At 50.5% G+C, this 26,425-nt stretch overlaps 2 protein-coding genes across 2 annotated transcripts; both read right to left on the reverse strand.

Annotated features, from left to right (window-relative positions):
- Positions 1–173: 173 nt before the first annotated feature.
- TGME49_261955 (hypothetical protein) lies at positions 174–15,481 on the reverse strand (the record flags this gene model as incomplete). Its single annotated transcript, XM_018781276.1, has 20 exons — positions 174–431; positions 1,152–1,270; positions 1,636–1,712; positions 2,266–2,302; positions 2,497–2,564; positions 3,286–3,356; positions 3,619–3,720; positions 4,492–4,699; positions 5,147–5,205; positions 5,817–5,894; positions 6,319–6,366; positions 6,933–7,004; positions 7,972–8,029; positions 8,719–8,797; positions 9,515–10,325; positions 10,841–10,891; positions 11,777–11,915; positions 12,769–12,806; positions 13,283–13,340; positions 13,992–15,481. 20 exons carry the CDS (start codon positions 15,479–15,481, stop codon positions 174–176), a joined length of 3,921 nt encoding a protein of 1,306 aa, XP_018637111.1.
- A 2,479-nt stretch (positions 15,482–17,960) lies between these two features.
- ATPB (ATP synthase beta subunit ATP-B) lies at positions 17,961–21,875 on the reverse strand. The gene is made up of 4 exons (XM_002365276.1): positions 21,157–21,875; positions 20,308–20,396; positions 19,803–19,944; positions 17,961–19,510 (listed from the first exon to the last, which is right to left on the reverse strand). Exons 1-4 carry the CDS (start codon positions 21,527–21,529, stop codon positions 18,432–18,434), a joined length of 1,683 nt encoding a protein of 560 aa, XP_002365317.1. The 5' UTR covers positions 21,530–21,875; the 3' UTR covers positions 17,961–18,431.
- Positions 21,876–26,425: the final 4,550 nt, after the last annotated feature.

Below are 26,425 nucleotides of genomic sequence, written 5' to 3' on the forward strand. Positions count from 1 at the left end.
GTCTCTCCTCGGGCACACCGTTCCGAAGAGTTATTTGGAGACACCTGGAGACGGGGTGTCTGGAGTGCAGTGTGTAGAGGAGACTAAGAAGAAACAGAGGCAATCTGTTATCGATCTTCTGAAGCGAGTTTTCAGAGCTCTCTTCTGTCCAGCGTACACAGTTGAACCTGCTTTCACTGGAGTAGTGGTTTTTCGCGCTTTCGCAGCAACTTGTTTTCTTTGCGAACTTTGGAAATAGACCCGAGAGAAGATGAGAGAGAAGAGAAAGAAGGCGTGTCTGAACGTTGGTGGAAGAAATCGAATTCGCGTTCAAAATCTTCAGAAAATCTTTTTTTCGCGTCCAGAGACTCTTCGGCTGCATGCACATCCTCGCATGCCTCGCGCGAAAGGAAAGGCCTGGCAGGAGTGCCTCCGGTCTTCGAGTCGCCGCCCTGAAAACAGAGAAAAAGACAGGAGAAACGAAGACATGAAGGAAAGGAAAGAGCGTGGAGAGGAAGGAGAGAGAGAGAGAAACAAGAAAACAGAGGGAAGAAAAGAGAGAGGAAGAGAAGCAGAGAGGGCAGACAAAAAAGGGAGCATATAAAACGGCTCTCTCGAATACCGAGGATACAAAGACAGATCTTGACGGCACTGTCTTCTTCTAAGCTCGTCACAACCGCTCGGGGATGCCGTGAAGCGTCTTCGCTTCGAAGTCCTTCCGACGGACCTGTCTTTGGAAACAGAAGCGAGAATCAGTTCTCTCTTCTCTTTGATGCCCAGCTTGTTTCCTCCACCTCGTCTCTCTCACGTTCCTTCCCTGTCGACAGTCTGTTTTCTGTTGCCCCTGTCCTCCCTATCCTTTGTGTGGAGGCAGAAGAAAAAGACAGAGATGCACAAGAACATCTCCTCGCCTTCTCCAGGCTCTCCTTGTTTTCTCACTTTCGGTCTCCAGGGCCTCTCCATGTCTTTCTGTCTCTCATAACCTTTCTCCTTGTCTCGCATCCTCTCTCCCTCTTTCTTTCCTTCTCTCTCTGTGCGTGTCTGTCGACCTTTTCTCCGTCACGCTTCCCTTCCTTGTCTGTTCTTGACGTAAAGGATTCCGTCTCTCCTAAATGTCGCTTCCCCTCTCTCGCCGCCCACCGCGTTCGTCTGATTTGATCCAGTTTTCTCACCGGTCGAGAGGACCTTCTTTTTCCACTTCGCTGATAAGCCGCGGGCGGCGCACCCCAGTCCGGTACGGCGATGCCCACAAGGTTTGTCCGGGAAGAGACATTCCGCGGAGATACGCGACCTGAAAAAAGCAGAACGCGACAGCGCCGGTATCTTCTATTGGAACCAAGAAAAGGAAATTCAAACGCAACGCAGACGTCCTTTCAAAGCTTGATTTGGATACTTCTCGACTCTTCCTCTCAGACACTTTCGCTTCTCTGCTTTCTCTCCTCAGCTCCTCTCTCGCCTCTTCCCTGTCTCGCTTAGAGTGAGACATCTCAATTCTCCACTGCTCCATTCTTTTTCTCTCCTCTCCTTAGACTCTCTTTTCTCTCCTTCGCTTCCTCAGGTTCTTCCTCTCCTTCCCTCTGCTTTGTCTCTTCTTCCTCCTTTTTCTGTTCTCTTCTCTCCCTTCCGCCGTCTCGTTTCGTCTCAGTAGGCGCTTACTCGCGCCGAAGACCTCAACCTCCCGCTGTCTCTTCTCTTCTTCCTTTTTCTGTGCAAGCAAACGGAGCTCGATAAACCTGAAAACACACAGATCCCATCTGTGCACAGAAATATATATATTTATATATATTTATTCATTTATATATATATATATATTTATTTATTTATATGTGCGTGGATAAACATCTTTTTGCGGAGGGTCTACACACGCATGCACATATCCGTCTATCCTCACATATCTATACTTACAGAGACATATATCTACATGTATATATTTGTATATTATCCATATATATATATATATATATGCCTTTGCATACGTTGGGAGACGGCGATTTGAGAGCAACACTCTCTGGGAGAGCGACCGCAGCGAGGAAGGAAAAAACGCGGGAGAGACGCGGAGAGAAGAAATCACAAGTGAGAGCGGAAAGTTGACAGAGACGAGACCCAGGGCATTCACGAGGGGACCGAAAGATGAACGGCGCCAAAAACAGCAGGTGAGAGAGAAAAACCAAGCTCGAGCCCGAGAGAAAAAAATCAAGGAAAACGAGAAAAGGAGTGAAGGAAAACATGGGGAGATACGGGAGAGAAAAGCAATCAAACAAGAGGAGACACGTGGAAAACTCCTACCTGTTGAATCCTTTAACTTCGAGAAAGGACAGCTCCCCTAAGAAAAACAAAAATACCAAAGAAGTCGAAGGAAAATGACAAGAAACAACGAAAACGAAAGCAGAATAAAAAAACGAAAGAAAATAAACCAAAATAGCAAAGAAAACAAACGTTTAGAACTGACAAGAGCGCTACGCTACTACGCTCTTCCTCAGCTTTGAAAAATCATTTCAAAGAAACAAGTCTTCTCACCGACGGGAGGTTCCAGATTGTGTTGGAGTCGAGGCTGAAAAGTGCACTCCTCCATTTCCTTCGCTTCTCTGGAGAAAAAGAAAAGAAACCATTTGCGACGTGGAAGCTGAAATTCGCAGGAAAAACCATTGGCAAAAACGAAACCTCTACAGACAAACGACAAGCCCCCCACAACAAGAGTCTCGAAACACACTCACGAAACTGGGAGGTATGTGTGCGTAGTATATTTTTATACGTACATATGTGTATCTACGCTTTATATATATGTATAGAGATCTCTTTTCGTCACATTTTCACAAATAAAATGCATTACTCTTTTCTCCCTTCTCCGAAGAGACTTTTCAGTTTTCGAGGCTGAAGCAGTAAGGAAGTCTTCTCCTTCTTCTACCCTGTCATACGCTTACACACCACCCAAATACGCACAAGTATAAACAAATATGTACGCACTGCTACAATGATATATATATATATATATATATCTATATCTCTATATATATACATATACGTTCATATAATACGCATATATATATATATATATATACGTTTATATGGAAATTTTATTGGACTTCTGCTACAGCATTGATCATAGGTATTTGATGTGCTTTGGGAGTTTTTGAGACAGTAGCTTGCATGCACGTGGAATAAAAAATGGGTTGACGCTTGCGGTGTCTTAAGACCTGTCGAGAAAGCCAACGAGACCTGAGGCGAACAAGTCGAGTCTTCGTTTCCGCGAGCAAGAAACACACGCATGCAACAGATTCAAGCATTCGGGGACTGTTCTCGCCTTACAGTTGTTGCTTGTAGCGTTGTCGAGCCAATGCCTTTCTGCGTCTCTCCTCCTCGACGGAACGCATGTATGTCTGAGAACGACGGAGACAAAAGAGGACGCTTTTTCAACGCAGATAAGAAAAACTGAAGGTGTCGGTTTCTCCCTCCTTCGTGCATTTGGAACTCCCTGCATGCAGCGGCCTTCCGCGAGCACAAATCTGTCGCAGCCCACCCAGATACGTCTGATTCGCTTCCTCTTCTTCGCGCTTTCAACCTTTCGTCTTCTTCTCTTTCTCTGTTCCTCTTTCTCTTTGTCTCCTTCTCTTTTTCTCGTTCTCTTCCTTGTCTCCTCACGGCCATGTCATGCAGCGTAGACTGCAAGTGTGGATAGGGATCTCGCTTCTTTTCCGCTTTCTTCTTGGCCTCGAGTTCGCCTCGGACGCTCGCAGAGCAGGACTGCATGCAAAGCAGACGGAAATTCGGAGAGTTCGTCAGCGTGGACTTCTTCGTCATCTTTTCAACTTTCAGCAGAAGCATCGACATGGAAGAACGTACATCCAACCTCGTGTGCTTGTTGTTCATGCCCTGAGAGCGTCACTCGAAAAGAACTCTGCAGAGCGCGCTACTTGCATGCGCAGAGGAGACAGGAGACTCGAAGACGGAGATGCAGTGTCCTCCATCGACGCAGAAAGCGTCTGCAACGCAGACTGAGAGCAGCAGAGGCTTTTTTGCCGAGAACTCTGGCCTCGAGATTTTCCAGTGCATGCACTTCGCACTCCGGAAGAGGAAAGCGAGCCGACTTCCGAGCAATCCCGAGACAATGCGTCGAACATGCAGAACGGCGCGTTTCGCGTCTAAGACCCAGTGGAGACATCTGGATAAAACGCCTCTGTCGTGACAGCTGGAAACAGGTGATTTCTTTGGAGAGAGACATGTTGACGAGAGAGAATGATCGAGAGAATCTTAAAGAGTACACGACTCGCGCAAGAAGCACCAAGCCTTCAGACTGGGCTATACAGACACTCGACGAACCACTGGGTCGCTCTCTGAGGTAATCACGAGAGACAGAGGGGAAAGGAAAGAGGAAGGCTTGCAGAGGCATTTTTTAACGTTTGAAAGAGGCGCTCCTGAAACCTGCGCAAAGATCTCACGTAGAACGCGGTTCGCGTCAAGAGCGAGTTCATCCACTTCCCGGAACTCAATCGGTGTGCTGCGTCGTCTTCTCACCCTTTGTCTGTTTGCGAAAGTCTTTCTGGAGAGAGAGCGCGGGAGAAAAGGCGAGCTTTTCGCGTCACAGAAAGAAGCAGAAACCGACGAGGAAGCAGTCGTTTCAGGTGTCTGCCGAGGAGAGTCACGAGGAAACGAAGACCAAGAAGATGCCGCTGCTGTCGAATCGACAGCGTCGACTGCAGGAAATGTTGTGCGCCGGGGCTGCCTGCGAGGAAGCAGCGAGCAACCGAATTTCCTCACACCGTTTTCCGCAGTCGAGATAAACTTGCTACTTTTTTTCCTCGAACTCGATGTCCGCTTCTTCAGCTCTTACAGGCCTGTGTTCTCCTGACACCAGTTCTGGGGAGGTGACCAACAGAGCTGAGGAATTCCCTAGAGAGAGTTCTTTCTAAACCGTTCACTGTCGGAAAGTCGGGTACCTCTATAAGTTTCTCCTGCTTCCCTCTCTCGTTTGCTTCTCTGCTGGTCCCTGGCCTTTCTTCTTCTCTTTCTTGGCACTGTTTTGTTTTTTTCCGAGTTTCCTCCTCCACTGCTTGCCGCAGCCCCTCAGACGAGAATGCAGAAACAAGCGACGAGTTCCTCCGAAAAAGCCAAAGAAAAGGAATCGGAGCGGCCGCCGCCAATGCGCATGCAGTCTACGGCGCGCGCTTACGACGTCTCGATGAGAGTTTGGAAAGACCTGCGCTGCTTCTCCGCAATGCGTCGAGACACCTGAAACACGGAACGCAATTCTCTTTTGTACTTTATTCTCGAACTCGTCTTCATGAACGACTTGTTTTCGAAGCTTCGCAGACGCATGCATAGGAGACGCTCGCTCTCAGCAAAGAAATATTCCGCCACAAAATGGTAAAGCCCACTCACGAAATGGACAGCTTTTCTGTGTGTACGTCCTTCTCCTCTCCCTCCTTACTCAAGGAATACCTTTCTTTTTATGCATATATGCGCACAAATGGCTGTATGGAAAAGCACATAGAAAACGCAAGACGCATGCAGACACCTACACAAAAAACAGGGCCATGCAACAGATAGACATACAGCGATAAAGCTCGATGCAGACCTACTTAGAAAAAGACATATCTATATATATATATATATATATATATATAGGTGTCCATTTGTTACAAGCATGTTTGGGTGCACTGTAGTACGGTTGAATTTGCATATGTGCATGGGTGTTAAGTGAGGTATCGGTTCCTCCACGAGTTGCCGCTGTGGAGGTCGCATTATCTGTCAAAGGAACTGCATGCCAAGAAAAAGAAAGTAGAGACAGACTGCGGAGCCCCGGAGCAGCCACCAGCGAGAACCGGAGAAAAAATGTTTACCTCGTCTATCTCAGGCGCGAAGGGGAAGAGTTTCTGTTCTGCAAGTGCCTCCTGCTTTTTTCTTCTTCTCTCGACATCCTGAACCGAGACGCGAAGAAGCCGACAACGGTCGTAGGAGCATCACGAGATCGAAGAAAGAGAAAGAAAGAAAACCGAACGCCTTCTATGTCACTCTCCAGGTGGATTCCAGGCTCAAACAGCCCCCCCATAGCATGTGAAGAGGATACAGCGCTTGTGTTTCAAGAAGCGAAAAGCGTCGAGATGGAAACAAATCGACCGAGATTAACTCATGCGCAAAAACCTCAGGCGGACTGCGCTCTCTCTCCGTGCACCCTTCTCATGGGAGTGTCTCTGGAGAAGAAAGTGAAAAGAAGTTGCCTGTCTGTCTTTTTTTCGGTCCCCGAAGCCACAAGAACAAGAAACGGACAAAACAAATCTGTACAGGACAAGCACGCAGATGTTTTTAGAATTTTCCTCATTTTCTTCCGAGATTTCCCCCTACCTCGACGGCCAAGCGGTGCAGACGCTCATCAGGAGTTTCGAAGAGGCGCTGAAGAACGCAGCATGCACAGTGAAAAAAAAAACTATCCTAAAAGGGCATCCTCATATTCATACACAGACATGTGAACACACGCGTGAGCTCAGAGGCTTCAAAATGAAAAGAACGAGATGGGAGGAGGAGAGGCGCATGCTCGAGCGTATATATCCAAGACAGAGAACGCGTTCGTTTTATTGTCATCCCTTTATCCATCTACGACCATACGAGATCAGAATTCCAAATACACAGATGCCCCACTAAGCTAGTAAATCCGTCTTAACTGAAAACTCCATGCAGGTATAAATATACATATATATACACATGCACATGTAATATACGTATATATATATATATAATGAACGTATACACATGGGTATGTGCATATATGCATCCCAGAGTGGATATATATATATGGATATATATGGATATATAGATAGAGATATTCACGTATGTGAGTATATGTGAGTGTGTATTGTATGTGTTTGCATGAATGGATCAGTTTCAGCAAGACGAGACTGAAGGAGGCGATTTCGCGTCACGAAGAAGGGAGGGAGGAAGAGAAGACAATTGTTTCGTACATCAGGATGGATAAGAAGCAGTTTTTCTGTCGTTGGACAGAGCGTTGGGCGGAAGGTAACGACGCCTTGGTCCTGTAGAAACAGAAGGAGACATTTTATGAAATTGACCTCCTCATTTTCGCTTTTCTCTTCTCTCTTCCCCCTTGTGCTTCTCGCTTCCTTCTCGCTCCGCCGAGCTCGTCTTCTCGGCAGGAAAACCGCTTTTTGCCTCCTCTGTGGTCTCACACATCTGTGACGGATTGTTTTTTCGACTTTTGAATCCTAAACTTGGCTGGGTCAACTGCATAGATTCATTCTTGGCCACCGAGACGGAGGCTCAGGCGAGAGAAACGGAAGCGAGGCGGGGGTGTCTGTACACCGAGACAGGGGACGGTGGGCGAAAAAACTGCGACGCTTCGAGACCCTAGAGAAAAGAAAGACGCTATCCCAGTGAACAAAGATCCATTTTCAGCAGTCTCCCTTTTTTTCTTCGTCTTCGAAACTCCATGTCGCCAAATACCTCGAATGCACAACAAGGTTCTAAATATCTACATTCTTTCGGCAACAAATCTGGACCTGTATACATACGTCGCAGGCCTCCCTATCTATCTACGAATACGTCACTCTTCTGCACACTACCGCATGCATTCAAATACGTATATATTTCTAGATCTATATATCTATATCTCTCTCTCTATATATATGTATAGCTTCAGCTCTCTATGCACAAATTCGCATAGACACGGATACGTCTGCGAGCCTCTCCATTACATGCATCACACAGGCATGTCCGGGTGCGTCTGTCGACGCGAAAACCTCAAGTAGTTCGTTTTTCTCTTCTGTTAAACGCTCAGAAGTGGAGGAAGCGGTGCGAGGAAAGAGTAATCAGACGAAGAAGACGAAGACGGATGAGTGGGCGGAAAAAATAAATTGACGCTGGTATATATCGAGAGAAAAGTAAGAAAATGTGGAGACTCGACAGCACTTGGGCCGCACGAGCTCCACCGATTGAGAGTTTCGGGGGAAATCTCGAGAAGAGAAGCGTTTCTAGCAGGCTCACCAGCTTTCGGCGGAGAAGCTCTCGGCGTTTGTTTTTCACGAAGGAGTAGACGGCCAACCTGAAAAGAGAAAGAAAAACAGGAAAAAACGCGTGTGAGTAGAGAAAGGGATCTCGTGGAGAAGAACGCGCGTTCGGGCGCCCACCTCTCAACAGACGCTTGACGTTGTTGCCTCCCAAGAAGATTCGACAAGCAGAGAACGAAGGTGCAGAGAAAAGCGGCAAATCGAAGGAAGAAGGAAGTGAGAGAGGTCAAGCGAAGACAGACGAAGTGGAAGAGAGGCAGAGAAGAAAAGAGAGAAAGAGGCAGGGACTAAAGGAAAGCGATGAAGACAGTGTAGAAAAAGGGAGACAAAACAGAAGAGATATAGTGACGAGGAATAGCCGAAAAGAGACAGAACGCAGAGTAGTGGATAAGAAAGGAAACGGAGAACCAAAGAGAAGTGAGACTCAGAGAAGGGAAGAGAGACAGCGGTTGGTGGAAGAGAAGACTCCAGAGAGAGCAGAGAAGCGACAGCGAAGAAGTACGCAGAGAGAAAGGGAACTGGAAGGACGACAGCGAAGAAGCGAGACGCAGAGAGAAACAGTGCAAGAAGGACGAAGCTTGGAAGCGCCGGTCCCCAGGGAATAAGACGTAAAGCGCGCGAGAGAGATAAAATCCCTTGCATCCACGCAGAAAAGCAGAAGTCGCGCGAGGCACAGAGAAAAAGTTTATTTCCAGAAGTCTTGACTTTGTTTTCTTCACTTTACCTTTCTTCAAAGGGAGGAAGAGGCAGAGAAGAAAAAGACTTCTTCCCTGCTCCGTCCGAGAGAGCTGAGAGAACTGAGCCTGAAAAAAAACGACCAAAATTTATATTCGAAGATTTCCTGCTCTTTTTTTACGATAAAGCAGAACTTTCCTCGCATCTCTTGCGGATGCGACGCTCTTCGCGGGCGAAAACACCCTTGAAGTTCTTTCCTTCTCTTCTCTTCTTTGTTGACGATTCATCATCTATCTCTCTGCGTTGCTTTTTCGCGATTTCTCTTTCTCTCTTCCTCTTCATCTTTGTCACTCTGTAGCGATCTGAGTTGTTCAGCAGATCTCCGTCTTTCTTCTTTTCTCTTCCCTCCCGTTCTTGTTATGAGTTTAATACAAGCACAAGAGGGATGCCGAAGGTCGGAAGAACCTCTCAGAAAAACGCTCAGTCTCCCGACAGGCAAAGAACACACGAAATCTTCACGATTGCACCGGTCGACATTCGAAAAACACCAATATAAAAATGCATATATGTATTCTTATTACCTCTATATATTGATATTTCTTTATCTTTGACCATTATACACAAAGACGCCTCTACGTCTATTCACATTCATCTATATTTGCCTACATATGAATATATATATATATATATATATATATATATATATATAAATTTATGCGCTTGCCCTGATATATATATATATATATTTATATGAATTGATTTTTACTGTATCCGAGAGTGCCTGAAATAAGCTTTTGGCAGAGAGAAATCGCGTTTCCTGTTTCCTTCAGGTAACTTCCCCTCACCTTCTTTCCTGGTTTCTCCTTGTCCGTTTTTTGACACTCTTTTTTCTTTTTCGCGCTGCACATTGCCTTCTGCTCTGTTCCCCGCCAGCGAGAGGTTTCTTTGCCTCAGGCTGAAGGGAAGAGATGCCCGAACGGAGAGTTTTTCTCTGCGGTTCCTCTGTTCCTTTACGTCCAGAAAATTCATCAACAGATGCACAGAGGCGCTTTCCTTTCTGCTTCTCCCCGTCGCCCTAAGCTCCCCTCGAGCATTTTTCTCTCTTTTTCTGTCGAGAATCATATCTCGAAGGCACTCCTCAAAACGCTTCCTCTCTTTTTCTTCTTCCCTATCCTCTCCCGCCTCCTCCGTATTCTCCTTGTTCTCCTTCTTGGCCTCTTCCTCGGCCTTTCTGTCGAGTTGGGCTGAGGCGCTGTGCGTCTCCGCCAGACTCTTCTGGGACTTTCTCGCAAAGGAAGAAAGAAAAACTGGACTGCGGTCCCCAGAGGAGACGCCTTCTCCAGCAAAGTCCAACAGCGACAGCGGCATCCCGTTCGCAGCTCGTCTGTCCTTCCTCTTTCCTCTCTCCAGAGGAGAAGCTCCATTATGAGCTGAAGAAGAACAAGAGGAAGACGAGGAAGAAGAGGAACTCGAGGAAGAAGAGGAAGACGAGGAAGAAGAGGAAGACGAGGTGTGTGCGTTCTTTTCGCGAGAAGCGAGGAGACGACTTCGCGAGAGAATCCGAGGGGCAAATGTGCAGCTTGAGAGTTCCGCCCGGCGTTGCTTTTCCTCCATTCTCTCCAGCGAAACTTGTTTCTTCGTCACTTCCTCTTCAATCTGAGGCAACGCCCCGCGCAGGCAGCGACAGAACAAAGGCAGACAACTTCGGGATGCAGAAACGACAGAAAACGAAGGAGACATGCCTCCTCTGCGATTCTCCGAACGCGCCGCGATACACTTGTTTCTACATATACATCTATACGTATGCACAGACAGACAAAGATATATGGACGTTAACACACATGCCTTTCCAGCTATATACATATATATATGTATATATATAAATATATTTAGGAAGACGGAGATATTCATATGTATATGTATAGAGGCATGTGTCTCGAATAACTCTATAAAGACGCGGTCCAGGGAGGCTCTAAAAGTGCGTCGTTTTGTGATGTTCCTCCCGAGAAGTTCCGGGGCATCTGGGTGGAAAGACGCCGCCTCCACTGTTCCTTTCTTTGCCTTTCCTCTCCGTTCGAGCCACAGAGAAGCCTTTGTCCATCGCTGTTCTCGAGCCTTTTCTGGAGCGACCTTGTTTGCTGTGCACGCTCATGCAACTGAAAGAAACATACCCTTTTGTGCAGTGGCACATGACCTGCCGACAGAGAAGGGTGCGGGGTGATCTGTCCAAACGACAGAAAGGGGAAGCGAAAAAAGAAAAAGCATGCTGCTGAAGGCGAGCAGGAAGACACACACTGCACTGAAGAGAAGAGAAATCAAAGACATGCGGAGTTAAGAAAGAGAGAAAAAAGAAACGAGACGATGCAGAGGAGCTGAGACACTCCGTGGAGTGTCTGGACACCCCAAAGTCGAGAAACAGGGAAAGAGGAGACAGCTTAGTCTGCTGGTGCGGGGACACCGCCCAGGCATCGCATGAAAATTCACTTTTTCCAAAAAACTGTGCAGACACAAAGGCGAAATTTGATTCTCAAGAAACCTCTTCAGAGTCCTCCCGTTCGCAAAAACTATAGGTCCACCCCGCACCACTACTTATTTATACATATATATATATATATATACATAGTTTCTCATGTCTGTGTATTACCTGTGCAGATAAATACAGAGATATGAGCACATACAGACAGAACAAACATAAACATGCAGGCGCCAGTAAATATGCTTGTACGTCTGTAGAGGGGTGCACAGACCTATACATACACTCACATACTCAGAACACAGATAGATAAACGAGATCTAGAAAGATGCGCAGCGAAACACAGATACAAATGCATAAATATAGATATATATAGACACGTGTATACATATAATACATATATTCATACATATATATATATATATATGTGTGTAACTAAATAGATGGAGAAGCCTCCTCAGGTGTAGACACGCAAATATACGTAGAATGCACATCTGCATGTCAACTTGTTGAAATGCCGTCTGCCTGGGGAAGGGTCGAGGGAAAATGCGAGGCATTTAGCAGAGAAGTTTCGACAGAGAGTTTCGGGGAAGTTTGGAGTGTAAAACCAACTGCGGGAGTCTTGGAAGCGTACCGTAGGTCTGTAGGAAAAGCTGCTTGTCTCAATGATACCGAGGAGGTCTTTCGTTCGAGAAACTGCTTCATGCTTCTTTCTGGCCTCTGCATGCAGTCTCTCGTGGGCGGGCACCGACGCTCGGGATCCTCTCGGAGTTCTAAAAAAGGAAAACAAATTTCTCTGTCCTCTCCAGTTACTGGTTCGTTTTACAGCTCCTTCCTTGACGCACCGAACTCACAAGGAAATATATATATATATATATAGAGAGAGAGAGAGAGGTCGATACACGTATTTAGGTACATTTATAGTTTCTGCGAATAGACATGTAAATATCAATAAATATGTGTATATGCATACTAAATGAGGTGTCTTTGTGACTTTTTACGAAAGAGGAGACGCACTTATGATACGTGAGTTCACATGTAGAAGGGTGTAGGTGGCTAAGGGTGTCTCTGCGTATCTCTCTCGAGGAAGCAGATTGTGCAAGTCGAAGGCCGTTGAGAACAAACGCGAAAAAATCTCAAGCGTCTGCGCAGGCATTGCAGTCCGACGCAAATGCACATGGAAGTCGTCGCATTACGCGCTTGCATCACTACAAGCACAAACTGGCAACGCTGCATGCATGCGCATGCCCGGCTGCGTTGGTGGAGACACGACGACGTCTGCGTCTCTTTACCTCTCCATCCGAGTTCAAACAAATATCTCTACACACACATACAGGAATATATGTGCATTGATGCATATAGGTTGGAAAAAACATACATATAAGATGTAAATATACGTATACAAGTACGTATATATATATGTACATGTAGATATGGATGCACGTGAAGGGGTGTAGGTCAGCGGTATAGAGCCTTGCTGTCTTTTCTGTACGTTTCCTTGATCTATACATGCATGCATATCTATATATCTATATATATATATATATATACGCATGCATATCAATGTGTAGGCAAAAAAGTGTAAAGGCAAAGCAGGCAAGAAAGTGAACAAGCAGATGCGCGTACCGGGAGTTGATTCGAGGATGGAAGGAGCAAGCTTTCATCTGCAAAGATGAGAAATTTTTTAAAACCGTTTCAAGAATAGAGACAGACAGCCTGTCGCAGAAACTAGGAAACGCCGCGAAAAAAAAGAAAACGGATGCTGCGGAGAGGGAAGGCGGGCAACGGAGAGAAAAGCCGGAGAAAGGCACACTGGGAGGGCGACAGAAACAAAGCACGAGAGAACAGATGAGAGAGAAGGTCTTCGTTGGACAAGAGATGAATAGACAAAAGACAGGAGACACAACTGAGGAAGAAAAAAAGAGAGATTAAAAGGAGTAGGTGAAGAGAGATTTCCTTCTGGAGCGAGGATCAAAGCCGTAGAAACGTCGAGAAAATGTATGAAAGAAAAGTGAAATTTTTCTGTGGAAAAAGCAGAAACGCAGAGTGTGAAAGACTAAGTAGACATCACAGGGTCAGGAGCTAGAGATACAAGAGAAATTCAGCATAAAAACACAAAAACTGAAGAGAAAACGCTCACCTGCTCCTCCTCAAGAATCGACTTCAACACTTGCCTACGCGCGAGACCTTCGCGGTGTCTGCACAACCGAACCAGAAAAAAGTCAGAAACCAGAGTCTCAATTGCTATATACACCTGCGGAAGGACTTCAGACATATGCATAGATATATATATATGTAGATAAATAGATATACATAAATAAATGGACAGATAGATGCATTGATAGATAGGTGGAAGAGTGCAGATGCATATGGGGGCAGAGGTTTGAACAACATGACAGATGTGTGTTTCCGAGCAAATGCGAGACTGCTGAGAAACGAAGATGCAGATGCAAACAAAGGTCAGCGAACGTTCCAGAGTTTTCCAAAAAACGCAGATGTCGCTCCTTCTTCATTGTTCCTTCATTCTCTTGTTTTTTTTCTCTCCTTCGCCTATTTCTTTTTTCTTCTGTCCTAGTCGTTCGCACTTCCCTCTCTGTGTTCTTCTTTCTACCTTCTCTTCCTTTCACCTGTCCCCCTCTGCAGATGAACGAGCACTCTCTTCTACCGTGGATGCGTCTGTCACTGGAGCCTCGCCAGACGCCGCGCGTGCAGCTGAGAGTTTATTCCTCTTCCGCCATGCTTCGAGGATCCACGTTTCCGCCTGTGACTTTTCTTGCCAGGTCACCCGTGAACTCTGCACTCGTTCCGCTCTGTCTATCACTTTTTCAGAGCCGCAAAACCGAACTCACTTGTCGTATAAAGCGTTGACAAGTTGTTCTACTGTTCTCTCGGCTTTCCTCTCCTTCGCCTGCTTCCTCGCAAGAGCCGCCTGGCATGCAAAGACGTCTCCTTCCTCCGCGGCAGGGACCTTGCCGGATGCGTCTCCACTGCAGCACACGCAGCGTTTCGCGCGAGAAACTCCCGCCTTCTGGGTGTCTCCTTCTCCTCCCTTTCCTGTGGAGACTTCTTGTCCGGATTTACTCTTCCTCCCCGCCTCCGCCCGTTCTCTCGCTTCTTCTCGTTCTCCCTCCCGGCATGAACGTGTCTCCTGTCTCCTCCTAGCCATCTCTCCTGAGACGCATGCGAGAGAAGAGTCAAGTCGAGAAGAAGGCCGAGACGAGAAAGAAGAGGAAGAAGAGGAAGAACCGCGGGGGTGTTCCTTCTGGGCCTTTTGTGCAGAGGTGCCATCCCCTTCGACCAGGCGCGTCGTTTTTTCTGTCATCGCCTCTGCGGCTTGTTCTCCTCCGAGAGAAGAGGAAACCGGACGGGGACGAAGCGAAGAGAGAGACGTTTCTCGCGAAGCTTCTGGAAAGCCAGTTTCTTCCTCACTGAGACAGCGGGGAGGAGACCGAGACCGACCGACTGAGACAGGAGGAGGCAACGCGGACGCCTGAGACCTATGTGTGCTCGCAGACACGGAGGGAAGACTTTGCCAAGAAGAAGAAGCAGAAGAAGGAGAAGAAGAAGCGACAGAAGAGATGCAAGACTCGCTGGACTGAGGTCTGAGAGGGCGGAGAAGACGACGCGCGAAAGGAGAAACGGAACGTTCTTCTTTGATTCTGCGAGGAAGCTGGCGGTTCGACTTGGCCTCGTTTCGCAGACACGAAGAGAGCCTTCCTGAAGGAGAGCAGAGAGAAACGCGAGGAGAGAAAGGTGACCCGCACGCGTCATCCTCGCATGAGTCGACGCGCGTCAGCTCCTCCCTCGGACGGACGTTTGCTGCTCTCCCTTGGCAGTCCTCTTCTTCCACGGATCCGAGACCGCTTTTCGACTGGAAATGCGACGCTCCTTGATCGACCGGGCCGCCTTTAAAGCCAAACGAAGGCGATCCAGCGGAGTGTGCAGGGTCTCTCTGCGGCCGCCAGCTCGAATCCGCAGCGGACTTGCGGGGAGAAGAACGCGAGCCGGGGCGAGACAGAGAGATGGATGCAGGAGACAGTGTGCCGCCAGGAGAAACCTCATCCGGTTTTCGCGGATTTCGATCGACCGTGTTTGAGGCAGAAGCAGACGTGGAGTTCAAACGCGACAGGGTCTGTGCGGTGTCCGCGCAGACACTCGCGACAGAGGCAGGAGACGACCGGGAGGAGCCTCGCTGGAGAGGCTGTGAAGACTGTGCATGTCTCTGGCGCGGCAGTGGTCGACAAGGACGAGACGGAGCGCGAGCAGGCCCAGAAGAGAGAACCGCCGCAGCGGAACTCCGAAGAGACTTCACAAACAAGTCGTTCGACGCAAATGCCATCTTGAACCTCCAAAGAGGAGTCTAGACTCCTGAACAGAGAGAGTTCCAGTTACGTGAGGGTACAGACATGAACAGGCAGAGGCAGAGGGAACATTTGTGCAGAAAATACCTGCAAGTAGGAATGTACAGATAGCAACTGGTAGATAAGTAGATATAGACAGATATACACAAGTACAGAAAGAGAGAGACGTATGTGGGCATTTTTGATGGAGTTTGTGTTTTTCCACTTTTTGAGTTTTCTGTCCCAGAATGGAGGCATAAAACTGTTCTTGGGAGGAAGAGGGGAAGCGGCTCGTGCGTCAGGAAATCCACTGTCCGCGGCTTCGGCGGTCTCAAGCGAGACGGCCGCGAAAAGACGAAGAGGACGGCGCGGAGCAATGATCACGGCATATCGACTTTAAGTATGTATGGCTATACTTTAGATTGCATGCAGATGAGAATGAATGCCGTAAAGGCCCGCCTGGTCTGAAGCACGCGCCGGCACAGATGGAAGAACGCTGCGTAACGACAGCGGTCGGCGCGAGGGGGGCAGGAGCAGCAAAATCCTCCAGAAAGAGCGTAGATCTGCAGAAGGAAATAGATCGCGAAGCAGAAAGACGGTCCGGGGAAGGTCCGGAAGCTCAAGACACGACATGAGCAAAGAAACAAAGTCGATGCCTCTCGAAGTGGAGAACGGTGTGTGGCGGCGATCCGCAGGTAACGACGAAGAGTCAAACGCGAGAGACGCGGTGACTTGAGCAGACAGGAAATCTTGGAATTCGAAGAATCGTTCTGCGGCGAGAAGGCGCCTTTTCTTAAACGGTCCGTGTCTTCTCACACGAACGCAGACAGAGCGAGTCGTTTTCGCCGAGACACAGCAGGATTTCCCTACCGTACACAGTTCTCAAGAAACACCTCTCTTGTCAAATCATCGACTCTCCAAAGAGAGTTCAGTTCTGCAGAAAGTCGTAGAATAGGAAAAGACAGACTGGCTTGAGCGCAGCAGCTGGGAACGCGCGCCTTTCTCCTGTTCTGCTTTTCTTGACAAGACAAGAAAGCCGCGAGCTGTCGCGACCCTTGTGCCCCCCTCGAGCTCGAAAGGTCGTTCCTTGCTTGGCGTGTCACGTTCGACGCAAGTTGAGCGGAAGTTTTGCGAGACTTGAGGAGCGCGCGCGAGAACAGTGCGAGAGGCAAGAAACGGTGAAATGGAACGCCTTGAATGGACAGGATTTCCCCCTTCGTGCGAAGAAACTGACGGCAACCCCCCCGGGGGAACTGCGAGTCAAGGCACCCTTCTTGGCCGCCGGGTCCCCCAGTTCATCTTTAGACGACAACAGTGTTGTAACGATCGCATAAGAATGGAAAACGACAAGGACCAAGGAAAGACGCAAAAGGCAGTTCAGTTCAGAGAAAACCCCGTCGGTGTCACGCTGTGCTGTCGCCGCGCGCTCTCGGCAGTCACCAGAACGTCTGCATGTCTGTCTTTGCAGGGAAATGCGTACCACTTCTTGAATCCATCCTTACCAAATAAAACATTCTATTTCCTTCACAACGATGTTCAAGAGAGTCAGTCGGTTTGCCGGCAAGAAAAACACGGGATGCGTCCCGCGATCTTACCGGTGTGCTCGTCCACGCGGGCACTGTGTGGAGAGCCGGTGTTCACTGTCACGCTCACCGGCTTACCTCCACATGAAAACATGTCCGTATATGTACAGTTGCGTTTCTATGAGAAGACTGGCGTCTGCTAAAGAGTAAGGTAGTTATCTGAAAGGCTTTCGCCAGCAATGGAGCATTCTAGGCGGGGAGGGATATGAGGCGGGGGACCGAGTATGAGAACCCTACGAGAACTGGAACTCGATTCAGTTTCCGAATAAGGTTTTGCGGAAGAGCGCGGATTGTGTGGCCTCACTGTAACGTCAGAACTAAAGTTCACTCGGGCGGTCGCGGGCTGCCTTGGAGAAACGGTTTCCAGAAGCTGCATTTGGAAATCTGCGTCCGCCCCCTCTTAGCACTGTGCAAGCGAAACCCATGTACATCAGGGTGCAAGTCAGACCAGCTACAAAAGTTCGATATAACAGAAGAGGTGCACGGTAACTCGTTTCGGTGGGGTGTATACCTGCCGCTCCATGCTTTAGATGCAAAATGGTCACTGACGGAAAGTGTTTGCCTGTACGCGGGTGCGTTTTCCAGTTTTGATAGTGTGTAGCGTTGCTGATCTGGCGTGCTCACTCAAACGGGATGTGCTCGGCTGTGGCTTCCTTCCCGAAACTGTTGCATATGATTCCTGTCCTTCGCACTTCCACTGGCGTCGTTCAACATTGACGACGAAAGCATCTTGGAATGTGTGATATTTAGTCTGCGCGTTTTCACCCCGACACGCCTGCTCCGTATTGTGCTAGCGTGTGCAGCGAGACCTGTGTCTCCGCAAAAACTGTCGGAAAATTGTGGAGAGCCACAAGTTTCGATTTGAAACCACAACTGGCGAATGAACGCCCTCTGGTTACGGTCCGTTGTCTGTGCGGAAGTCCCGTCCAGCGCCGAAGTTCCTTTGCACAAGGTGCGCGGAGTGACTGTCCTAGAGGATCCTGCGGCAACGCTCCTGTGTGCAAGCTCACAAATAGATTTGTTTTTTCGACGCCTCCGCAGCGCATGGAGAGTTTCCCCCGTCACAAACACGGACACGCCATGACCAGGCACAAAACCTAGAGAAACACGTTAGTGTGGCTTCCAACAAACAGTACTAGACAACTTCGCAGACTGCGCCGCGCCGGCTACGAAGCGAACTCGTTTGCCGTTCTCTGCGGGGTGTGCATACACCTCAGCCAGTGAAGCGGCGCGTTGCGGTCCGTCGAAAATCGTTCCGTGCTCCGGGAATTGGCGGTGATCCTGCCGGCGTTTAATGTCCACAGGTGCAGCTTCTCAATTCGCTACAGGTTGGTCCGGAAGCTTCTTTTTTCCACCGTGACTCGCACTACTTTCCGCTCGCCGCTTCCTGCGCCATCTTCACGGCCTTCGAACGCACTTCCTCGAGGCCGCCGCACATGTAGAAAGCCATTTCGGGCAAGTCGTCGCACTCGCCTCGGAGGATCGTCTGCGCGCTCTTGATGGTTTCGGGCAGCTCGACGAAGCGTCCGGGTTTGCCCGTGAAGACTTCCGCGACTGTGAACGGCTGGGAGAGGAATCTCTGGATCTTGCGCGCGCGCGAGACGACCAGCTTGTCTTCCTCACTCAGCTCGTCCATTCCCAGAATGGCGATGATATCCTGCAGGGACTTGTAGTCCTGGAGCAGCTTCTGAGTCGCGCGGGCCGTGTCGTAGTGCTCCTGACCGACGATCTCCGGAGCCAGCATGCGACTCGTCGAGTCGAGCGGGTCGACGGCGGGATAAATCCCCAGCTCGGCGATCTGCCGAGACAGCACAGTGGTGGCGTCGAGATGAGCAAAAGTTGTCGCGGGCGCAGGATCCGTCAAGTCATCTGCAGGTACGTAGACGGCCTGGACGGAGGTAATCGATCCCTTCTTCGTCGTGGTGATTCGCTCCTGGAGCTGCCCGAGATCGGTCGCCAGCGTCGGCTGGTATCCGACGGCGCTGGGAATGCGTCCGAGCAACGCAGACACCTCAGAGCCAGCTTGAGTGAAGCGGTAGATGTTGTCGATGAAAAGCAACACGTCTTGGCCTTGCTCGTCACGGAAGTACTCGGCGACAGACAGAGCAGTCAGGGCGACGCGCGCACGCGCACCGGGAGGCTCGTTCATCTGTCCGTACACCAGCGCAGCCTTGGAGCCGGTGAAGTCGAACTTGCCATCTTCCAACTTCTTCCGCTTAATCACTCCAGTCGTCATCATTTCGTGGTACAAGTCGTTCCCCTCGCGCGTCCTCTCGCCGACACCCGCAAACACAGAGAAACCTCCGTGCTTGTTCGCGACGTTGTTGATCAACTCCATAATCAACACAGTCTTGCCGACTCCTGCACCGCCAAAGAGACCGATTTTCCCTCCCTTCGCGTACGGCGCCAGGAGATCCACGACCTTGATGCCGGTCTGCAGAAGGCCTGAAACAACGAAGCAAACAGCGAAAGGCTTACCCTGCAACCCACGACACCTCACGCTGCAGACAGAACGCGCCGCCGCGAGAAGTGAGAAAAACGAGCCCCCCCTCCCCCCCCTTTTCCCCACAACCTCGCGATCTGTGCCTGCGCCACGGAGCAACGCTGAAAGCATGCGATGCGGCGCGTTCACCTCCCCGGCAGAAAAGAACTCCCGCCGACCTGCAGACACTGCGTCTCCCGTGCGACACGCGAAACTCTTCCCTTCTCGACAAATATGCAACATAGGAAGACGCACCGGGTTCCGTCGACTGGTCGGCAAAGAGTGGAGCTGCGCGGTGAATCGAGTAGGTCTTCTTCGCAGGAACCGGTCCACACTCATCCACAGGCTCTCCAATGACGTTCATGATGCGTCCCAGAGTCTCAACGCCGACGGGCACCTGCAAAGCCCAGAGGAGGGCGGACGAACAGAGCAGAGGAGAAAAATGGAATCGCTGCTGCGTCTGTTTCGGCCCACAGTGCAGAAACGACACCACATGTCTCAACACTCGCCACACATAGATACTCGAATAATCCGCGGTGAGTGCGTACACCTCTCGAGGCCAACGGTGCCTTCCCTTCTGGACGCGTTGGAGCTTCCGGGGAAGCTGGCAGGCAGGTCTACGCCCTGTCGGGGCATCGGGAAAAGGCACAAGGGAGTTGCTCGTCAGAGCTGCTGAGACACCAAAAGAAGACTCTGCTGTGCGTTCCTCTTCGCTTCTTCCTCAGCTGAGGAACTGGAAACGACTTCCGCGCGGCCTCACCTGAATGGGAGCACCTGTGTCGACGACTTTCTGTCCGCGTACGAGACCCTCCGTCGCGTCCATCGCAATCGTCCTGACCGTGTTTTCGCCTGCGAAACAGCCGCCCACTCAGGGAAAACGAGACGATGTGGTGTACAGAATCCAATCGCCACTGTATACACAGACGGAACAGCCCTGGTGGCGTTTCGAAGCCTCACCCGAGTTCCAGATCGAGCCGACCAGGTGCTCTGCGCGGCACCCACGCACTTGTGCATTTCTCCCCTATCCATTGTGCAGCATCGAACATCAGATTAAGAGACACCGTTCAGGCCTACGTTAGCCCGCTTAAACGCCTTTTCGGACACTCCAGTTTCCGAAAGAAAACGAACAGCGAGCATGTAGGCGAGAAACACACACACCGCCACGGTCCCGCGTTCTGCGAGGGGTGCTGTGCGGTTCCTCCCCACTGTGTATTCAGCCGTTACACTCTTCTCTGTTCTGCGAACTCAGCAAGTACAGTTGAACACGGAGAAGGAACAGATTCAACACCACATGTGAAGAGCGCAGTAACTGCGAACACGCCGCAGCAGTCATACGCTTTTGTGGATTCTCTTCGATTAATATCGGGCAGTCACTCCTGCTTCCAGCGGTACACGGGGTGTACATACACCTGGAGTTGACCCGGCTATCTGTGTCACACATCGACCTGCATGTCTGCAGAAGAGGCGTTTTCGCGCGAGGCAGTCCGTTCAGACTCCCCCTTCCCCATCGATTACGCAAAGTGGCCTTTCTTTGTCTGCATTAGAGTGCCGGGAGAGATCAGAAACGGCACAGTCCAGAGACAGAACGCGAGTTTCTTCGCGCGCGTACCCAGGTGTTGCGCGACCTCGAGGACGAGTCTGTTGGTGTGGCCCTGGACTTCCAAGCTGTTGAGAATTGGCGGGAGTTGTTCGTCGAAGTGAACGTCCACGACGGCCCCGATGACTTGGGTGATGCGGCCGTGGTTCGTTCCGGCTGGCGGGGCAGCGCTTGCTGGTTTCTTTCCGGGATTCGGCGCCGCAGAAGAAAGAAAACGGAGACCGGCGCGGCCGGTGGCGATGGGAGAGGCGCGGGCGCCGAGGAGAGAAGAAAAAGGAGACATGCGGCTGCCGAGAGAAAAGGCTCCAAAGTGGCTCGGCCGAACCTGCGCGCCGGAGAGGCGCGCAAGATTTCGCCAGCAAGTTTGGAGTGCGGGAGACGCCATTTTCGCAAAGGTTTGCCGTAGACACGCAGAAAGAAGTTCGCGACAGAAACAAGACGGGGTGAGACAGCACAGGGAAATGTGCGCGTGAGCCTACCCCTCACTGGAAGCGTCCGCGAGCCGGCGCTCCGCTGGTTTTTGGGATTGAGACGTCAAGGAGAAAAAACCAAGCGAAAAAGGCGCAATGCTCCCGCCAGCGAGAAAATGCAAGAATTCTCCACACTTGTGTCAGAGAAGGTTGCGTGCACACCCGCACCACAAGAAAGGGAAGGGGCGGGGAACCGCAAAGACGGAAGCAGGGCACAGGGGAAAAAGGAAAGAAACTTCCAAACTGCCAAAGTCGTACCCGACAAGAAGGCGGAAGAGTGGTGACCGTCTCCAGAGCTGCTGCCCCCCTTCTTGCAGAAAGATCAGTCCATCTGCAGCGGTGTCTCCCCCAGGAATCGAGGTGAAATCAACGCTCTTGGAAAGCCTGCGCTGCCGCCCTATGGTCGGGGGTGCGATGCACGCACCCCTGAACAGCACAGAGGGTATTTTATGACCTAGAGAGTTCACCCACACACATATAAAGTAGGATGCGTTCTTCCGCAGACATGCAGGTGGAAGTCAAGGCAACGGAAGTCGTCACACTCCGTGGAAAAAAGCGTTTTCCAAGTTCGTGGCTGCTCGCCCCCGTGCGGTCTTCTCGACACCGCCTCTCTGTTCAGCAAATGTGTTTTCCACGCAGTCGTCGCGGGTTCGAGAAATCTTAGGTGCCTCAAGCGAGTTTCTGCACACGGAACAGCCGTGTAACGAGGAAAATCTCGATTTGGAGCGGATGAAGATTCAGGGCAAGTCTGAAAGTAGACAGCGTACTTTGTGGGGTAACCGCAAGTGCCGGCATCGCCCCAGAATGAGTTCTGCAGCCTTTCAGAACCCAAGTCTCAACGTTTTAGAGCACCGTTTGAAACACGAAAAGTTGTTGCAACAGAACCTGTGCGTTGTGCGAGCCTGTCTACCAGCCTTGTTGACACTTGACAAAGGCTGGTGAAAATCTGCTGACAGTCGTGAGGGGGCAGTCCGTGGGAAACGGCACGAAGCCTTGAGCGTGTTGAAATGCCAAACAGGGTTTTGCTGAAAAGTGCCACTTCGTAGAGATAGCAGTCGCGGACTGTAGCGGTCGCTTTTCACGAGCTCCTTGTCGCTGTCAACCAGATAACTGCGGTGGACTGGACTGAAAGTTTCGGGAAGTTCTGCAGGGAGGCAAGGCACACACTGTCCTTAGTACATAGAGGGGCATCTGAATAAACATGAACGTGTGGGCTTCTGCGTTTTAAAACCTGGATGTGTTCTTCCCTGAAGAGCGGAACAATCCGCTGTAGAAAAGCGTCTTTGTGGAATTTTGCATCCTGGCAAACAAGAGGCTACCTTTCCGTACGTTTCAGGACAGAAGTCTGACCACAACGGTACACCTTTATCCTTGAAGAAACAGAGATGATGGCATCTGTCACCTGAGTTTCAAACGCCGGCCGCTCTACTTTCTCCCTTCTGATAGAGCGATACAGATCTTCTACAATGCGTCCGCGTACCGCAAGAGTACACCTGGTTATTGTAGGTCCGTTTCTCACTCCGTGAAGCAGACGGGGCAATTGTGGAGAGGCTGTGGCGCATCTCGTCGTCGAAAGCGGGACCTCCACGCGCAGACACACCCCCCTTCGACACAGAAAGTGAATTCCATTTTGCTGTGAACTCCAAACCGTTTTGGAGTCACACGAGGTTCGTGACTTTTGCTGATTTTCATTTCACATTCGTGTCCGATCCAAAGATTCACATCTGGACGTGTCTGCAGAGCTGGCGCCGCTCGCCAGTGTGGATGCATCCACTATCAGGTAATTGGTGGTGAACTAGTGGCTTAACAGACCTCTCCATTTAGTCTGCCGACGTTAGTCTCGATGTAGGCTGCAGCTCAGCGTGAACCGAGTGGTCCAGTAGGTACAAATCGTACAGGGGAAATGAATTCCCGCTGTTTGTTATTCACTTGAATCAGATACTGAGGCACGGACTCAAAACACAAGTTTGACCAATGAACGCGGCAGCTCTTCTGTGACTTTCGAGCGCGAAATAGATCTTCGAAGTCTGCAGTTCTGCACCAACGTGGAATATTCGGTTCCGGTTTCGCGCAGGAATCACAAACATTCGAGCAGGAAACTCGCATCATAACACTCTTATGCGCCTGCTTTTGTGTGGACTTCATTAAACAGCTACGGAGCACAGCAAAAAACATCTACGAAGGACAGCAAAGGGAGAAAGACAGAGATCACCCCATATCACGGGCCACCAAGCGTACTTCCAGTCTCATTCTAACATCGCCCGACCACTGTCCTTCCCGAGTGAGTCCTCGAGGAAAACATGCGACCACCTGGTTCACTTCGTAGGTGCAGGCACAATCTGCCAACGGGCTGTTACAGACGAAAACTCACCGTAACAGCACATCGACGGCACTCGTTGTTCCTAAAAAAAAGTGCTGCGCCATCTGTATCTCGGGAGAACCGAAACGTCGTGCACTAGACTGCCAAGGAATTTTCCAGGTTCGAAACAGCGACATGGCCGTGAACCACCGCCAGCAACAACGCTCCACGGACCCTGGCTTTAGAAGATCCCTCCAACACGAAATTCTCCATTAAGAGGAATGGGCTACATCTGATCGGGGTTCCAAGCGGCCTCCTCTGGGTTTTTAATACGGAAATGATTAAAGAACGTCAAGATAGCATCGACAGTAACAGGACTGAAATGTATAGCAGTAGCTTTAAATAGACCATGCCAAAATCCATTATCGTTATAAGCCCGCAGCACATCGTGAAAGAACGTGATGGAGCTTCGTGTAAGCCACTTGCTCTCCGAGATCCTGACAATCTAGACACTCGGTTCTCTCTAGTTGACGCCAAGAAACTGTGCTCAATGCGACTGCCAGCAGACTGTGCCGGTGACAACAGGTGCCAGAACGTCGTGGCGAATGGACGTTCGTCGGTTTCGCGGGCTAACCCTCGCGAAGGTCGGAGTTGCTCCCTCGAGTCACGCTCTCCAAAAATCAGCTCCCTCGAAGCCACTTTTCATTTTCAACCAGCACCGAAAAGCGTCGTTTGTCCGAGTTGAAACTTCCGGTTCTGCAGACATTTTGCGAGAGTCTGTCCGCAGCGTACCCGCCCCCTGACTGAAAGAAACTGCCGTCACTTTCCGTCCGTGCGATTCGCACACAGTCGGCGAGGAGGTCCTACTCGAGAATTGAAGTTCACTTTTACAGTAAGGATAAAGTCCTTGCAAAGGTTGCCAGAGCTGTGTTGTTTCAGCAGTGGCTTTCGCATGCAATGGGATCTTGGGAAAGACTACAGTCATTCATTGATTTCTGGCGGTCAGCTGTGCCGGCAAGATCTGCAGCTCTGCTTCTAGCGTTTCCGTCAAATTCCCTCCCTTTCGACAAACAATTTCGTTGAATCTGCGTGTGTCAGCCGAGAGGACACAACTGGAGAGTCTTTCGTCTTTTGCGTTCTGCGTGACCCCGAGCTCACAGCTGAAACATTTCGACCCGCGGCCGGGGCGTCGAAACGCCGCTCCGCAAGCAGCAGCGTTTCGCGTGCGCTGCACATTGTGGCGCAGAACTTCTCTTCACTTGCCTTTCCCTTCAGGAGCAGTGTAAGACTTTCTGGGAACTTGTGACAATTCTTGTTTCGCCGAAGTCCCTGTGTCGAAAGGCGGACCGCGAAGCCGACCTTTTCCGTACGGCGTACCAACAAGAAGCTGCGCGCTCAGGATCTGCTCGCCACATGCGGCTGTTCATCGCGCCTCGAGGCTTTCAGCTTCGTGTTCGTTTAGAGTGCGCCGAGCAACGAACTCTGCGAGACAAGACAACTGGCGCTTCACTCACCCGACGCTGCGAGGAGGCTGAGAGAGTAGTAAGAGTCACGCGTTGCCTGCTGCGAGCAGCCCGGCTTCAAAACTCCTCAGCGCGAAGTTACCATCCATCGTCCTCAGGTCCTCTCCCCCGTGATCCACTTTTTTTCCGTGCTGGTTCACGCCAGCAGGTGACCGGTGACGTGTACGTACACCCGCCGGAGGGGAGGCGGCAGCAGCGGTTCCCGAAGCGGACTCTGTGTCTGCAGCCTGCGGCTGTCCACATTTGGCTCTTCCTCTCTATTTGCTTCGCTGGATTCAGCCACGATGGTAGCTGGCATTGAAAGGAGAGCCTCAAGATTTCTTCTCGTTCTTGGAACTGCTTCTCAGAGGGCGTGAGGGTCGGGCTTCCACTGAGTTCTGTAGAGTCGTCGCGGAGCTGCTTTCTCTTGCGACCAGAGAGTTCGGTCGTCTGCGCAGGTTCACCCCCTCGTGCAGCTTTTTCAGGTGGCCGCCCGCGGGAAGCAGGCAGCGCCTCTTCCTTCTGTAGTAGACCTTTTATTTTAAGGGCAGTGGTTTCCGTTGTCCAGATCCAACTGCGTTTCTTCCCCACCTTTTTGTAGAGCCATCGAGAACTGCCGGTTTGTCAACCGCGCCAAACCGTCATCCTTCCTCGACGTCCTCCCGTCGCCCTCCTTGGTTCTGTGGAACTTTCGAATTCGAAGGAGCCGCCGTGTCAGCTTTGCCGACCGGACCATCGAATTGTGTCGTTTTCTTTTCACCCTTGCCCCTGGCTCTTCCGGCTTCCTCTGGCCCGGGTGTCAAGCGTTCCCTCTGTCTCTGTCGCCCTCCTCGCGTCTCTTTTCTTTCGTTTCCGTCTGTCCGGCGAGAACAATCCCTCGACGCAACGGCCGAATCTTCTCCTCGTCCACACCCAGTCGCTCTTCCCCTCCTCACGTCGTCCCCCTTCCGGAAATGTAGACTGCACTGTCCTGCGCCGGCCCTGCGTCCTCGCCGCCTTCCGCTGCTGCC

The sequence above is a fragment of the Toxoplasma gondii genome, chromosome VIIb (assembly GCF_000006565.2).
Source record: "Toxoplasma gondii ME49 chromosome VIIb, whole genome shotgun sequence".
NCBI lineage: Eukaryota > Apicomplexa > Conoidasida > Eucoccidiorida > Sarcocystidae > Toxoplasma > Toxoplasma gondii.